This window comes from Megalops cyprinoides, chromosome 2, assembly GCF_013368585.1.
Source record: "Megalops cyprinoides isolate fMegCyp1 chromosome 2, fMegCyp1.pri, whole genome shotgun sequence".
Classification (NCBI taxonomy): domain Eukaryota; kingdom Metazoa; phylum Chordata; class Actinopteri; order Elopiformes; family Megalopidae; genus Megalops; species Megalops cyprinoides.
Window position 1 is genome coordinate 60626952 of NC_050584.1, and position 15898 is coordinate 60642849.

Sequence of the window (15898 nt, forward strand, 5' to 3'; positions counted from 1 at the left end):
GCAGCCGCGCCCCTGTGAGAGAGGCAAACCCCGGGACCCCGCAGTCTTCATCCGAAGTAAGAACAGAACGTGACCAGCGGAGTGTTCGAGCCCATAGTTTCCAGGGTGACTCACCGCTGCCCACCCTGCTCTGGAGCCAGCCCAGCACAGCGTGCGCGCGTGTGTGTGTGTGTGTGTACATGTATGTGTGTGAGATTCTGTGTGTGACAGTATGACTGTATGTGTGTGTGTGTGTGTGTGTGTGTGTGTATGTGTGTGAGATTCTGTGTGTGACAGTATGACTGTATGTGTGTGTGTGTGTGTTTGTGTGTGACAGTATGACTGTATGTGTGTGTGTGTGTGTGTGTGTGTGTGTGTGTGTTTGTGTGTGTGTGTGTGTGTGTGTGTGTACATGTATGTGTGTGAGATTCTGTGTGTGACAGTATGACTGTATGTGTGCATCTCAGTACACTTGTGTGTCTGTGTTTGTGTGTGTGATTCTGTGTGTGGCAGTATGACTGTATGTGTGTGTGTGTGTGTGTGTGTGTGTATGTGTGTGAGATTCTGTGTGTGACAGTATGACTGTATGTGTGTGTGTGTGTGTTTGTGTGTGACAGTATGACTGTATGTGTGTGTGTGTGTGTGTGTGTGTGTGTGTGTGTGTGTGTGTGTTTGTGTACATGTATGTGTGTGAGATTCTGTGTGTGACAGTATGACTGTATGTGTGCATCTCAGTACACTTGTGTGTCTGTGTTTGTGTGTGTGATTCTGTGTGTGGCAGTATGACTGTGTGTGTGTGTGTGTGTGTGTGTGTGTGTGTGTGTGTGTGTGTGTGTGTGTGTGTGTGTGTGTTTGTGTGTGTGCTTGTGTGTGTGCACGTATGTCTGCTCGGATCCGCAGCCCCCCCGTTATTAACAGAGGCGCGGGTCACCGACAGAGCGCCGACAGCCCTGTGAACGGGGTCATTCCCCCACGGGGGCACGTCACGTGTGTGCCGGTTTGCCAGGGGGGAAAAGTGTGCGGTTGGCACCGCCGTCCGTCAGATTCCACAGCTGTGCCAACTACCAATTACGCTGGGACAGGCGGAGGAGAGGGACAATGGCACCGATGCTGTGTGTGCATGGTGTTCCAAACTTCCTGTCTGTTCTCAGCAAGCGGCCATGAAAAATACCTGACAGCAGATTGTGCGTGAATAACACTTTAACTCTGATTATCAGATTAACTCTACATGACCACCGTCTCTGCTTTCTCATTACAATACACTGCCTCATTTAGCAGATACTCTTACCCAGAGCGACTTACAGAGGTTACAATTTTTTATGTTATTTATACATAAGACATATACATTTTACTGAGGCAATTCTGGGTTGAGTACCTGGCCCAAGAACACAGCAGCAGTGCCCCAATGGGGAATCGAACCACCACCCTTCTGGTTATGAGCCCTGCTCCTCACCACTATGCTACACTGCCACCCCTCACTAGAAACTCAGTTTTCATGCAGGGATTTTTGTCACATCAGGCAAAGGACTTTTCATCATCAGCAAAGCACTGGAGAGCCTACCCTTATTCCACTGTGCTAGAATCACTGGATTTAAAGCCTGGTGACCTTTGACCTGTATGGCAGAGTTTAAGAGTTCTGTCCGTCCTTCACAGTGGCCGGCTGGGGGGGGGGGGGGGGGGGGTTACCCTCTCCTTAAAGAATAAATCAGTTAACGGGGAAAAAAACACGAGTTTGAGAATCTAAAAGGTTCTCCTGCTGCGGAAGTCCCAGCTAATGCACTGGCACAATGCCGCCGAGACAATTCGTGGAACTGTACAGAGGAAGCAAACCGATATTGCCTTCCCAAGAAGTACAGCATTTTTGTTTGTAAACGGTACAACCCGGAGAGGTAGGCTTTCTGAACCGCATGTATCCCATTGTTTCTCAAGGAATGCAAAAGAAAAGCCAATGCGAGAGATAAGAGATTTAACAAAATATTTTCCTCCTCCATATGCATATTCTCTTCAAACAAAAACAGGGGGAAGAAACACAAACACACAAAAGCTTTTAAAATGCTAATTTATACCTCCCCGCTACTCTATGACCGTTTCAAAAGGGCTCGTAAAACATTTTATTCAACAGGAATTTCGACGTGAACAAGAGCCAACGCCATTTTCATTTCTGTTGGGTTTTTTTTGTGTGTGGTTACCCCCTCTGTTTTTTCAAACCTTGAACCACCTTTTAAAATTCTTTACGGCTCTGGAAGACGAATCGGTGCCAAGAAAAAGTCAGCGACGTGGAATGGGACCACGACCCTCACGTCACGACCCCCCCCCCAACCCCCCCAATATTTACAGGAATGCGTGGATCATCTAGGGACGATCTTTAACGGCAAGCCATAACTCACCATCCCCCTACGGGGGCCCTGGTGGAAACGTACAGCGTGTGTGTGTGTATGAATACACATATGGCCTCACTCCTGACAGCTGAATCCTGCACCTCCATCTACACTCCCACTCTAGCCACAACACACTGCTCAAACAATGGAGGCTAGGGTTCAGAGGGTTCAGAGGGTTCAGAGGGTTTCGCCGCTCCGTCCTGGTGAGTGAGCTGGTGCCGCCGCTCCTGTCAGCACAGTCCGAACGGGCCGAGACTGCTGGTACCGCTACCAGCAGCACCACACGCCCCAGTGACCAGACCCGTTATGTTATTGCATTTATTAAGTGGACAACCTCATTGACATAGTCTTCATTTTTACATATCACTCCACTGTACAGACGGACATCTACTGAAGCCATCTGGGAGAAGTGCTCCGGAGCAGCAGCTCCAAAGCCGGGATTCGGCACGGTGACCTGCCGGTCTAGCTCTGAGGCAACTCCGTGGAAGGACGACTGAGAGAAGCAGACGAGGTCCTCTCCCCTGACTGTCTCCGCCCACATTCTGCACACAGCACGGGGCTGGGAACAGCACTCCCAGCGCACAGCAACGTTCCGTTCCAGATTTTACTAGGAGCCAATCGGAGCGCCAAGTTTTCTGATACCCCGGCCCCTGTTAGCATTCTGCTCCATACACCGACTTGCTACTGATAAGACCTGGAATGGCTCACACTGCTATGCATTAGGAGAAGCTTTTCCCATCCCCCCTTACTCCGTTAACCCAACCCTAACACTCCCCCTCCTCGCCCCCCGGCCTACCTCACACTTACAAGCACCCAAACTGCGCACCGGCGTCCTCAACAAAAGGAGCAGAGCGAGGCGCTCGGCTCCCGGATTCCCGTGGGGCAGCAAATGAACGCCACACAAGGCGGTGATGTAATGGGCGAACCCTGCTGCCGCCAGCTTCCTCCCAGCTTCCTCCAAGCTTCCTCCCAGCTTCCTGTGATATCAGAGCGAGCGTTAATCCTCCACACCTTCGCGCCCTGTGAACTCCGGAGGGCCCCCCCGAGCTGAAAAACAGCCGCCTCCCCGCACTCCACCTCACCCTCCGATAAAACCAGCGCCTCCGAGACCACACAGTGCTGCTAATGGTGGTCACCCACACGGCCGCACGCTGGATTCCCTAGCACACTGAAACGTGTAATGAAGAAATCAAGGTAAAACGTGTGCATTCACTGAACCCGGACACAGAACAGCACATTTTTAGGGATGACGTGGTCTGTTTGATCAAATATATGCATTAAACATATGTTTGTTAGCTTTCCAAACCTATGAAAGCACCAGGACACAGACTTGGTCTGGGAGGGAATGTGCCTTCACACATACCTAACTGGAGCCCTACAAGGAGTTACAAAAAGGCAATCCATCATTCAGACTGTCTTCCATTCGAGCTCTTAGCTCAGTGGGAATAAACAGCCTGACAGTACTGTACAGTGTGTCTTCGGTCTCAAGAGAAAGTGTAGCAACGCCTTAAAAACTGCTTTTTTTTCCCCCCAATACCATGACTAATTCTTAACCCACTTCTGAGTAGATACTTTGATCGAGTAAAAACACATTGATAAAAGTCTTCTGAACTCAATGAGGATAATTAGCTGGTCAACTTTATATACTTTCTTACCAACTGAGAATTACAATTAGGTGAAAGTATCTCAGTAATTAATATAACAGTAATCCCTTATGGGTGTTTGGCATGTGGTAAAAAAGTACAGAATTTTGAAATGACTGTAGTGACACTGGTTTGACGTTGTTAAAACTGTAATCTTCACGTGTAGGTCTTGCGAGAACACATGATAAATGTAAACTGAAAAAAAAACAACTGTTACTTGAATTGTGAAAACATGAAAAAAAATGTATGTGCATTTTAATGTAGCAGTTTTATGTACACCTATCAGTAAAACTGTGGGGCAGAGGGAGCACAGTCTTTGCCCCTGGTTCTGAGCACCAGCATACAGTGCTTGGCACAGAGAGTGCTGTTCTTTCTCTGAGAGTGTTTGTTCCCTCTACTTAGTCAGGGGGGCTTCCCCCTCCTGGGAGCAGGGTCAGTCGGGCTCCTCTGCAGAACGACGCCCTCTAGCGGGGCTTGGTGGAAGCGCTCTTCTTGCCGCCCTCCGAGGCCGCGCTCCCTGCGGCCTTGCTGGTCTTCAGCGACTCCAGCAGGCTCTTGATCCTCTCGCTGGCGGGCTCCCTCTTCCTCTTCTTCCTCCCCGCCACGCCGGCGGCCTGGCCGACGGAGGGCAGGAGGAGGGCGGCCACGCCCCAGGGCGTGTCCCCCGCGGCGCCCCGCCCCTTCACCTCGCCCTGCTGGAGCAGCCAGGCGCTCTCCTGGCACAGCTTGACGAAGCGCTCCAGCTGCGTGGCATTCACGTTCTTGCTGACGTTCAGCGTCGGCTCGAAGGGGTTCTGGATGTACAGGGGCGAGGACTCCGGCTTGTTCTGCTCCTTTCCCTGCAGACAGAAGGGAGCAAAACACATTTTTTGTCCTCACACCTCTGCCAAAATCCCATACTCAAGCCTATTACATTACATTACATTATTGTCATTTACACTCTCATACAGAGCAACTAACATGATAATGGATCTACCATACTAAATAATGGTCTGTCTCTAATAATCTGTGTTTTCTTTAAAAACTACCAGTTAGTACAGGTGGTGTGCTGGGTTGCACCAGAAGATCAACTGCATTTTTTTGCATTACATTATTGTCATTTAACAAACAATCATATCCAGAGCAACACACATAGTTCCAATTTTTATCCATTTATACAGCTGGATATTTACTGAGGCAATTGTGGGTTAAGTACCACGCCCAGCGGTACAGCAGCAGCGCCCCAACAGGGAATCGAACCAGCAACCTCCCGGTTATGAGCACTGCTCCTTATCACTGCACCACACTGCTGTTATGACCCTACACTCCGCCACCCCCCACAGTGCACCCTTAGGCTTGGGACAGGTGCCCTCGTTTGGAGGCCAGGATGAGTGAGCATTCTGAGACACAGGAAGCAGGACCCGTCCCGCTTCACCGCACCGCATAAATCACAGCACACCGCCCCGCAGCGTCCTGGCACCGTCGCCCTGACGACTGCCCGCCGTCTGACTTTAGCAGGTGGCGGTGCCACGTAACCGGCCCGGGTGCCGGAGGCATTGCTGCTACGTCTCCCGCTCGCACCCGGAGCCACCGTCACGCCTCTCTGGCTTTCTCACAGAACCCACAGTGCTCGCGGCGGACTGGGTCAAGCCTTCACCTCAACCCGGCTAAATGAACAACTGGGCTGTTTTTAGGCTCAACTACACAAAAAATGCATACAGGCAAAAGTCATACCACAAAGGACACAATCATTTTTCATTTCACTTTTTTTTAAAGGGGCAAATGAAGTAACTGACTCCAGGTCTGACCTGTGGTCCACCACATAATATCACACACAGGCTTCATTATTTCCCAATAAGTAATCACCCCAAAAAGCTTCCACGCAACTCCACGCAGGCTCTGCAAATGGAGGTCTCAAGACCTGGCCCCCATCAAAGCACAGTGGCTCAGTAGGGACCAACGCTACAGTGATTGGACTTTGAAGACAGCAAACAAGGCCCCATTGAGGCACTATGGGCTCCACATGAGAAAAGCCGAGAAGATGTCAGAGTCCTGAACTATGGGCAGCGGCCCCTCGTTCCTACAGTCGAGTACGCAGAGAGAAGCTATGAGAAAAACAGGGTCACAGCCAGAGGAATAATGATCCATTCTCCACTTCTTTCTGCTGCGGTCTACGAAATACAGAAATGTAATTTAATATACATAACAGGATGAATGACATGCATGTCAACACACAGTGCACAGAACCCTACCAGTCCAGAGGAGCTCTGTGTATTGGAGAGAATCCCACTCACTACAACCCCTACAGAAGGGAGCCATAGCAATATGGTTACCTCAATGCAAGGAATCCACGGCCCGCAGTACTTACCACTGTTTCACTAAAGGAATTAAGAGATAACAAGCCAGTGTGACATCCTTAAGCCTTAAGGACCAGAGAGAATTATCCTCATCACTGCGGGTGTTGTGTACGTTTGCCTAAACGGACTCACGATTAAATGCAAGTCACACTTTTTAAATTCACAAACAAAGTTGGGAGAGCAATCACAAAAAATGAATGAGATAAAAAAAAAAAAAATCTAGTTTCAAAAAGTAGCACTGGAATCCATTTGTAGATCAAAGTCAAGGACAACTGTTTATTGAATCTAGGGGTAGAGTTCGACATGAGGTGCAACGGGCAGGAACATACACACACAAGCATTGTATGTGCTCTCCCCTTAACATCTAGAGAAAGAAGACTTGCTTTCATGAGTGGGTAACTACATTTCAAGTATTAACGGTCACTCAGGGCTGTTCTCTGACAAAGAAATCACTGCCATTTAATTTAATCTGACCAGTTAACATGAATATGGAGCCTGAAATTGATTTGATGTTATCTGGAAAAAAAGTCAAACCATATTGGAAAGTGAACCCCAGTCAAAGTGTGTTTGTGTGTGTGTGTGTGTGTGTTTTGGGCCCATCTCAATGAGCTTTACAGGGCTGATAAAAAAACCATTGGTCCATACAAAACGTTCACTGGGTTTTTTTTTCCTCATTGAACCATCCCACATGCCTGTGTGCTCCTATCCAGAGGTCCATTTTGGAGCTATGTCAAAATGAAAGGCAAAGACAGGCTGGTCCTCTTCCGCCGATGGCAGAGCCAGACATTACAGGTAGAGCACAGAGACAGCGTGGAGATGAAGGGATGGGCTGTCCAGGCAGTGCAGCAGGATGCCCCTATTATGACATCACACTAAAGCAGTAAAATACGAAGTGGGCCCAGGAGAGAGGCTTCCACTGTGCAGGCCTGTGATTCAGCTATAATGTTCCAAATTCAGGGGGAAACCTCCTGCAAAACACATCTCACGATCCGGAGCTCGAGGACTGTGTGCATTCCCCCATCACACCGGGCTGCGGAAGGCTGAACTGAGACTGCCGTTGACTGTGGATATTCCGTGACTGCAGAGGCACTAAAGAGCCGAAGGGTTTGAGGCTCTGGGTCCACAGTTTACAGTTGCCCTGGCAATGGCAATTCCACGCTCAACTCCCCGATAGGCTCCCAGATCTGCACAGGAATCCTCTGAGCGCACCTGTGCAGGCGGAGCCTTCACCTGTCCCCAAACCCGTTTCACTGTGATTATTTAAATGTTACGTGAGCTTTCTGATAAGGACGCCTGTCTAAACAGTTGCTCCTTTTTCCAATAACAGAACTCATTTCATAAAAGTGCACTCTAACAGGTTAAACACACAACTGTTAACCGTCAGCTGTCCACTGTCTAGTTCTCATTGTCATTGTAATTGTGTGTGAACCAGCAAGTGGTTAATAAGCCACATCGGCCTAATTAAAGACATGCTAAATACAGGTGCAGCCTGAGAGTAGGAGTCCATTTGAGCAGCTGTGCTGTGGCTGCACTCGAGCTGACTCTCTCGTTAACTCGTGTGCTTTTCGCTGGTTCGTTTCCTTCTGGCTGTTCTGTGAGCAGCGTTGGCCAGCTTCTTTACCGCATTCCTCTGATACACTCACCCCAGACGCTGATGGGTCCTTTTCATGAAACCAATCATATAGTGCACTACAGAAGAGGTAATGCTGATTAGAGGGGTGCCACATCCGTCACCGATGACAACCAGTAGCTGAAAGGCTCCAAGGGAGACACTAAAGGACACTAATGCAGCGGTGACACGACGAGCCGTTGCTGAACAAAACCAACCGCGCTGTGCCGCTACGGACTCTTTGTCACACCTGGAAAATGACACAGCCCATACTCAGAGTAGAGGTGTCTGACCTATGGGGCCACAGCCCCTCTGAGTCAGCTCCCCTCTCCCGCCTGGAGCTTACCTTCCTGATGTTGATGGACAGCCTGCTGAAAGCAAAGTTGCCATAAAATTCAAAGAACTCCTGCAGAAGATGTTCTGTTTGGCCACAGAGAGACGGGGAGACAAAAAAAAAAACCTCACATTAATTCAATATTACATTAATGCATCAAAATTCCATTGACAATTGCAGGAAAGTATCCGTGTCAAAAACACAATCTGAAGTCCCTCACCTAAAGTTTCTGTGTTTTTTTCAAGTTTGATCTTGCTGAAGTCGCTGACAAAAGTGCAGTCGTTCCCCTCGATGACACATTTATCCAGGGGTCCTTGAGGAGGGAGACATGAAGAGCATATCTTATACCTTTTGAATAAGTTCGAATTCCACACCCTATACAGTAACACAAGTGGGGCAGAGACCATAAGGACAGGCACAGAAGAAGGAGCACCTCTGTGAATTTGGGTTTGCTAGTCTCTCTGAATGCATCAAAGGCAGTCAAACCAGATGAAGAGGTCATTTATATGAATGTCTTGCTCTGCAAAGTTTATGGCAAAGGGTGACCAGGCCTTCAATGCGCTGTTGGCACGGCGTCTGATGGTGTCTCCTTATGAGCCCTGATTGCTTTTGAGTGGTAGTTCCCTTCCCAACAAAGTGAAAAAACTGATCAGGACACCAGTGACTGCAGTGCAGCATGACATGGCTAGAGGGCGCCAAAGGTCTCTCTCCAGCCAAGGACTTGCTGCATTACCAGTGAGGAAAGGGATGCCTTATCTCAACAGACCTTGAATTAAGGTTGGATAAGAACCCCCGGGGACGGTGTGGGGTGGGTCGGGCCGGTACCTGCGAGGTCCCGGAGCCGGTCCAGAGTGGGCAGCACCGAGGGGCTCCGCCTCTGGAGGAAGAAGATGACCATGACGGTGAGGGAGAAGTTGGTGAGCCAGGCGCCGGCGATGGCGCTGGTGAGGCCGTGAACCCGGGCCCAGCACCGCAGGCTGAACACCATCGCCCGCACCCTCCCGTCCAGTGCCCCGTACAGGTACAGCAGCTCGGAGCTCTTCATCGCCACCCTGTGGGCACGAGGAGAGATGCGCGCAGGTGACTCTAAGGAAGCAGGAAACACAGGTGTCCCTGGCAGCAACATGACCCCCACTGTGTGAGTCAGCACTTTAAATATTTGACCAGCTGATGGGGTTGACTTTGTTATGTTAGGACATCCTATTCCTACGTTTCGCTTGCACAGAAAAATAATATCTTTTGACAGCATTTAAAATTGCATAATGACGTGGGGTAAAACAGATTACAACATCAGAGAGATAAGAGTTATCAGGAGAAAATTGTCCAAGAAGTTACAGATACATCAGACGGCCAATATCATTAACAAGGTTAAAAGATTGCCATGGGGTTTGAAGCTTGGGCATATATAGTTAACATCTAAAATAGATAACCACTCATTGGGGAGACTGAATGGTCATAAGGCCTTAATGATAATGACTGGTTAATGGTTTGTTCTGTTTCAAAATAGCTTAAGTGAGAGAAAAAACTTTCAACTTGGTGTAGTTAGATAATTTTTAAATGGATCTGATGTTTATTTTGGATCATGTGATATTGTCTTAATGGTTTTATATTAAAAATGTACATTAAATCCATTAAGTATCTTCTGTAGTGCTGAAACATTTTCAGCTGTTCTGGGGGAAGGTTGTTCTGCTGTATTTCTGATATGAACTCCATTAAAATTGATCATATTAGCCATCAAAGATACTTAAATTTCCTGTAATGATGTGTAGAATCCTTCAACAACACTTTAACTGCACCTGTGCATTACTGTAGACATGTCAACTTAATGACAGTTGAAACAACAACAGTTTCAACAAGGCAGAAAACCTCAGAAATTAGCTTTATCTGTTCTTGACAACCATATTGAACAGCTTATTTGAGATTTAAAAGCAATTACATCTTAAAGGTAAGTGTCAGTGGTGAGTGAATTATCAACCGCCAGCAGACCTATTCATAAAACAATTGTTGCAGGAGACTGTTGCATGGAATGACCACAAGGGGTCGACCTTTACCCAGTTTCTACACAAAGACAAGTTACATCTCACGATTAGAATCTGCCGTAATACACATTTCATTTGTCTTACAGCAGGTTTCCTAACTGACACTTTGACCGACAGTAGTTCAGAAGAGAGGGGTTGATTTATATTAGCAACTGAGAATTCCCCTCTCTGAGACCGTGCCCTTCAAAACCTGATTTCCTCAGAAACTGTCAAGTGAGTTTCTAAAGGTTGCCAGCTCAGTCTCTGTGACATATTCGGGTTATAATTAGAGGCCCAGGCATCCATCCGGCCGTGTGCGGAAAAAAAAAAAAACAGAAGTGATACTAGTCTGTCTCTCTTGCTCTCACCTCTAGCGTGCTCTGCAGTTTCTGAACCTTCAGGGCAAAACCAAAACCGTCGGTTAGCATGCACGCTTAACGCCTCCCTACTCCCCTCCCCCCAGCGGCACGCCAGTAGCCCTGACGGTTTCAGGAGCTAACCTTTAGCATCCCCTGAGCTGCAGGCTCTGTCATTTGCCACCAGAGGCTGTTCTGCTTTTTTACCCTCAACAGGAAGGCATCACGCTTGGCTCGTTTGCGTCAGTCTGAGTTTCTCTGTCGACTTCAAAGGGGGGCCAGCGACAATGTTTCCATTGTAGTGGTCGATGGTGACGCGGGGGCGAATATCTGCAGTTTCTGATCACCCTCTCTGCAAAGGTCCTGCATACAGTTTTGGGTTGCCTACATGTATCCCAGCCCAATCTGAAAGGGACCCAATACCAGCACAACGTGTCAACGACGCATTAAAGCTGCGGGGGGTTGTCTATTTGCGATTGCACTTGTATCTCTGTCATTTGCCGCATTATAAGTGGGGCCTAAAGAATGCGAGTCTATAACTTTATCACTCAACTCCTGCTTGCAAATAACACTCAACCTCACTGCAGGCCTGATGTGCATCACTGTGTCCTTGGAGATGTCTGCAGGGCGGCAGCGTAGCATAGTGGTTAAGGAGCAGGACTCGGAACCGAAAGGTTGCCGGTTCAATCCCCACTGGGACACTGCTGCTGTACCCTTGGACAAGTTACTTAACCCACAATTGCCTCAGTAAATATCCAGCTGTATAAATGGATGACATTGTAAAAACCTGTAACCTACGTAAGTCGCTTTGGATAAAAGCGTCTGCCAAACGAATAAATGTAAATGTACATGTTGTGCCCTGGGGTTCAGTCAGCGTCCTAACTTAGTTGATTCCAGCATTTCAAGGGTGCTAATCACAGGGCGAAGCGGGACCTGGGCTGTTAAAGGCTGTTATGAGTTTATCTAATCTTCTGCTTACAAACAAATCATTGACTGACTTGACATGAATCTTTCCGCACTCCTGGAGAAGTCTCCCAAGTTGTGGCCTGGGATTCTTCCAGTGTCCTAGCTCAGCCAAATCAGGTGCGTCAGGGGGTGCTGATCATGGAACCTAAGCTGGTTATGGGCCAGGATTTTTCGGGTCGGCGCCGTACCTGTTGTTGGCGGTGAGGTCACACTGGAAGCCCGAGGGCTGGTGGGAGAAGCGAACCAGCGGGCAGCGGGCGTTCAGGATCTTCTGCACCCCGACGCAGCCGGGTCCGAACTGGTCCACGCACTCCCCGATCACGCTCAGCACGCTCTGGGTGGCCGCCCTCTCCGACGGCATCCTCTTCATCTGGTACTCCAGGGAGAACCCGCCCCCTGGCTGGGGCGCAGAAGCACACGGCTGAGTGGGGACACTGACACCGCGGAGCACGGCACCTGGGTCTTTAGCCCAGGAAGCACGATTCCAAGGCAGCAGCGTGGCACAGTGGAAAGGATCAGTTCTTATAAACCGAACGTTTGGAAAACCAAAGGAAACTAGCCAATTTCCTTTTTGGATCAATAAAGTATTATTTATCCATCTATCCATCAAAGTGTGTAAGTGGTACACTGCTGAGGTACCCTAGAGCAAATGGCTTAAAACTGTAAAAGGTGGACATTTCTAGAACCACCGTAATAATGACTAGATAAGCTCTGTAAGGCCAATGTCAACAGACAGGTGAAAGACATGGCAAAAAGCAGGATGTTTGCGCAGAGGGGCACGCAGCAGCACCTGCAATCCTTCTCACACGTCCCCATCATCTCATTAACACACATAAACAAACTGCCTGGGTAAATGGGGCCTGCTTTCAAAAGGAAATGATTTCAGTAATTTGGGACTTTACCCGTGCCCTGAGATGTCCTCCACTCCAAGCATTACAGGTGTTATGAAACCATTACAATGTGAAATGCTGCCGGTTTTGTGGCAATGCACCACCAGAGGCCGCTCGTCTTTCAATGGTAAACAAAAGAGGAAAAATTCCAGCCAGCTGCAGCGCTGAACAAGCCCGCATTTTGCCTGTCTTACTGTATGTCAGTTTCTGGTGAGATCTAGACTGACTTTCATACAGATTTTCAGAAAATACCATGCAGCTAATGATTTTTTCCCCACATTTACACCATGAAAAAAAAATGAATTTCACATGGAAAATCATTTTGACAGTACCTTTGACACAAAGCATCCTATACAGGTTGAAATTTGAGAGTGAACTGCAAAGGAAAGACTGGTGCATATTAAGAAATACATACGCACAACACCCCTATGCTGACACAAAATGAAATACGCCAGTTATTTACCACGCACTATAGCTGCCCCCACTGTAAAATGGGCAGCTACAGTAAACGTACTACGAAAGAGCTGGGAATTCCTGTTTGAGCGGCTATATAATAAGTAAATTAAAGGCAACACGTATGCGTGTGAGAGAGATTTACAGACAGATATCCGCATTGAGTGCACACAGGTGAGCTCATCTTAATCACCCATTTACCTCGACATAAAGTAACCAAGGAATGGGGTACACTGATTACACATCCTGATTATACATCCTGCACCAGCTTTCTACCAGTATCCAGACAGCAGAAGAGGAAATTATATCATCTACTTAAGTGATAAGGGATTCTGAATTGGTTTTCATTTTACTGGCTGTAAACTTAAACAAACAAAGTACAGGAAGTGTACAGGAAGTACAGGTTCTGACAGCTTTCAATTTAATTCTTCATTTTAACACTGTATTCCTTGCTATCCCAGGAAGCTTTCCTGAAAGCAACGTCAGAAAATGTAATTGCATGCAAACTATAACTGCATGCAATGTACTGTACACTTCACTGTTAGAATAAAGTTAAGCCCCTTTTAACACTCAATGTTCAAAAATTACATAAAGTAGTTAAAATAAAAAAAATCTGAGTGGGCCACACTATGATGCATACGTGGTATGATACGTGACATACACTATGCAAGTGTGAAAATGTGTAAACATCACAGTGATAATGGAAACTACATTTTAGATTGCCGTATTATAGTAAGTTGAAAAAGGTATAATACTGAACATTGACCAGATATGCAGACTTGTCATTAGGGTCCACCTTGTCATCTGCAGACATTCACATCATAACCCAAAAAAAAAAAAACAGGCTCATATAAACACACTTAGAGCATAATGCCTTTCATAAAGCCATAGTGTCATCTTAGACAAAATCTCACATACATCTGCCCTCTCCAGATGCTAGTTTGAGAGGTCAATAATGTACAACTAAGCTTGTTCCTCCTTTTTGGATGCAAATTTAATATGAGTATAATGCTCTGTGAATGAGATCCATCAAGGCAACTGATGAAGAAACATCTTTATGAAAAAATCAAGTGATATTTACCTGCTTTAGATTCCTTCCGCTTATGGTATCCAGATCCAAGAACATATCGAGATCACACCCTAGCTTCCCGAAACCATTGACCGATGAGCCGAAAGGCCTTACAATGCATTCTGGGAAGTATGCTGCAGCAATGTCTTTCAGTAAGGAACAGACTAGGAACCGAAGGCGGATGTTCTCTTCTGTCAGCTGGTATTCTTCCATAAGGGAGTATAACTGTTGGTCTATCTGAGATCAAAAAGAACAGGAAAAGAATATTAGCCCTGTTCATTTTATAACGCCGGAACTACTGAACCTGAATCAAAACAACTGGACAATATATCTGCCATGCCAGTTGTCACGACACATTCCTAAAATGTATTCAGGCAGCAGTGTGGTGTAGTGGAAAGGAGCAGCGTGGTGTAGTGGAAAGGAGCAGTGCTTGTAGCTGAAAGGTTGCTGGTTCAATTCCACACTGCTGTTGTACCCTTGGGCGAGGTACTTAACCCTACAACTGCCACAGTAAATACCCAGCTGTACAAATGGATAAAACTGTAACCCATATTAGCTGCTTTGGATAAGTGGGTCTACTAAATGACAATAATGTGATGCAAAAAATGGCATTGATCTTTTGGTGCAACACTAACCAAGCACACCACCTGTACTAACTGGTAGTTTTTAAAGAAAATACAGATTATTAGAGATAGACCATTGTTAGTATGATACTCAGACCCATTATCAGTGTTCTTAGTCTTGTGTAATTTCATGAGTTGCTGTTAAAGGAGTGACACTAGCGACAAAGCACTTACACTATCCTCTTTAGACAGCTTCTGAACGAGGTCATTGATGCCGATGGTAGTCTGTTTTAGGCACTGTATTGACGGCTGGGTTTTCGATTGGTCTCCTAGATGGTTAGTCTTTACAGAAAGCAGTCTGGTTTTGAAAGGCACAGTGGATTCGTGCTGGGTGCTGGGAATTCTGGTCCCATCTTTGAGCGATGCTACGCAGTCCTTGTCAGAAAATTCCACCACCGCGTACGTGCCCTGAAACGAAGAACGATAGGAGCAACGTGACCTTCCACAGCATCGCGCGACACCTAATCAATTATTACGTTAGTTCCACTGGTTCATTCACAAAGTCTGACCAGCACGCTACTTATCGTGGTGATTCTGATACATAGGTTACGGAGTACCACTAGCATAGAATTGAGCTTCCATTGCGCTATTAACTACTTTGACAGATAGCGAGCGACAGCCACGAACACAGAGCACTACCCGCCACCCACGACTTGCAATACTGTAGGTACTTACAAAGCTTTCATAAAAGAAGCAGTTGTTGATGTCTCCATGTCTGGACAGGTGCTTCAAGAACTTTTTTTCGTTGATTGTCGGGGGACAGCTGATGAGAACTGATCTCTCTGCCTGCTCTCGCCTCTCCTCTTGGAGCGTGTAAAAGGATTTCCTTTCATCCTTCGATTCTAGAAGGGAAAACATGACATTGCACAGCCCACCCCACCGTTACGTCTGTAGCAGCCAAATAGCTAGTTAGCCATTCAAGACTTAAATAACAGTACATTATTGGCATTTAGCAGACGCTCTTAACCAGACTGACTTACATAGGTTACAGGTTTTTACAATGTTACCCATTTATACAGGTGGATATTTACTGAGGCAACTATGAGTCAAGTATCATGCCCAAAGGTACAGCAGCTGTGCCCCTGTGGGGAATCGAACCAGCAACCTTTCGGTTGCGAGTCCTGCTCCTTGTGTCTTATGTCAGACTACTCAAAGACATAAATCAGTGTTGTTTTAGCTAAAGAGTCTAACCATCTTTCTTCTGCATATTACTGTAGCTAACTAGCTATTATTGACATGTCATA

General features: G+C 47.0%; 1 protein-coding gene across 1 annotated transcript; it reads right to left on the minus strand.

Annotated features, from left to right (window-relative positions):
- Nucleotides 1–3991: 3991 nt before the first annotated feature.
- Nucleotides 3992–15512, minus strand: LOC118773237 (mitochondrial poly(A) polymerase). Its single transcript, XM_036522081.1, has 8 exons — nt 15330–15512; nt 14829–15062; nt 14044–14268; nt 11808–12019; nt 9105–9331; nt 8500–8592; nt 8292–8365; nt 3992–4839 (listed from the first exon to the last, which is right to left on the minus strand). The coding sequence occupies exons 1-8, from the start codon at nt 15510–15512 to the stop codon at nt 4465–4467; spliced, it is 1623 nt and encodes a 540-aa protein (XP_036377974.1). The 3' UTR covers nt 3992–4464.
- Nucleotides 15513–15898: the final 386 nt, after the last annotated feature.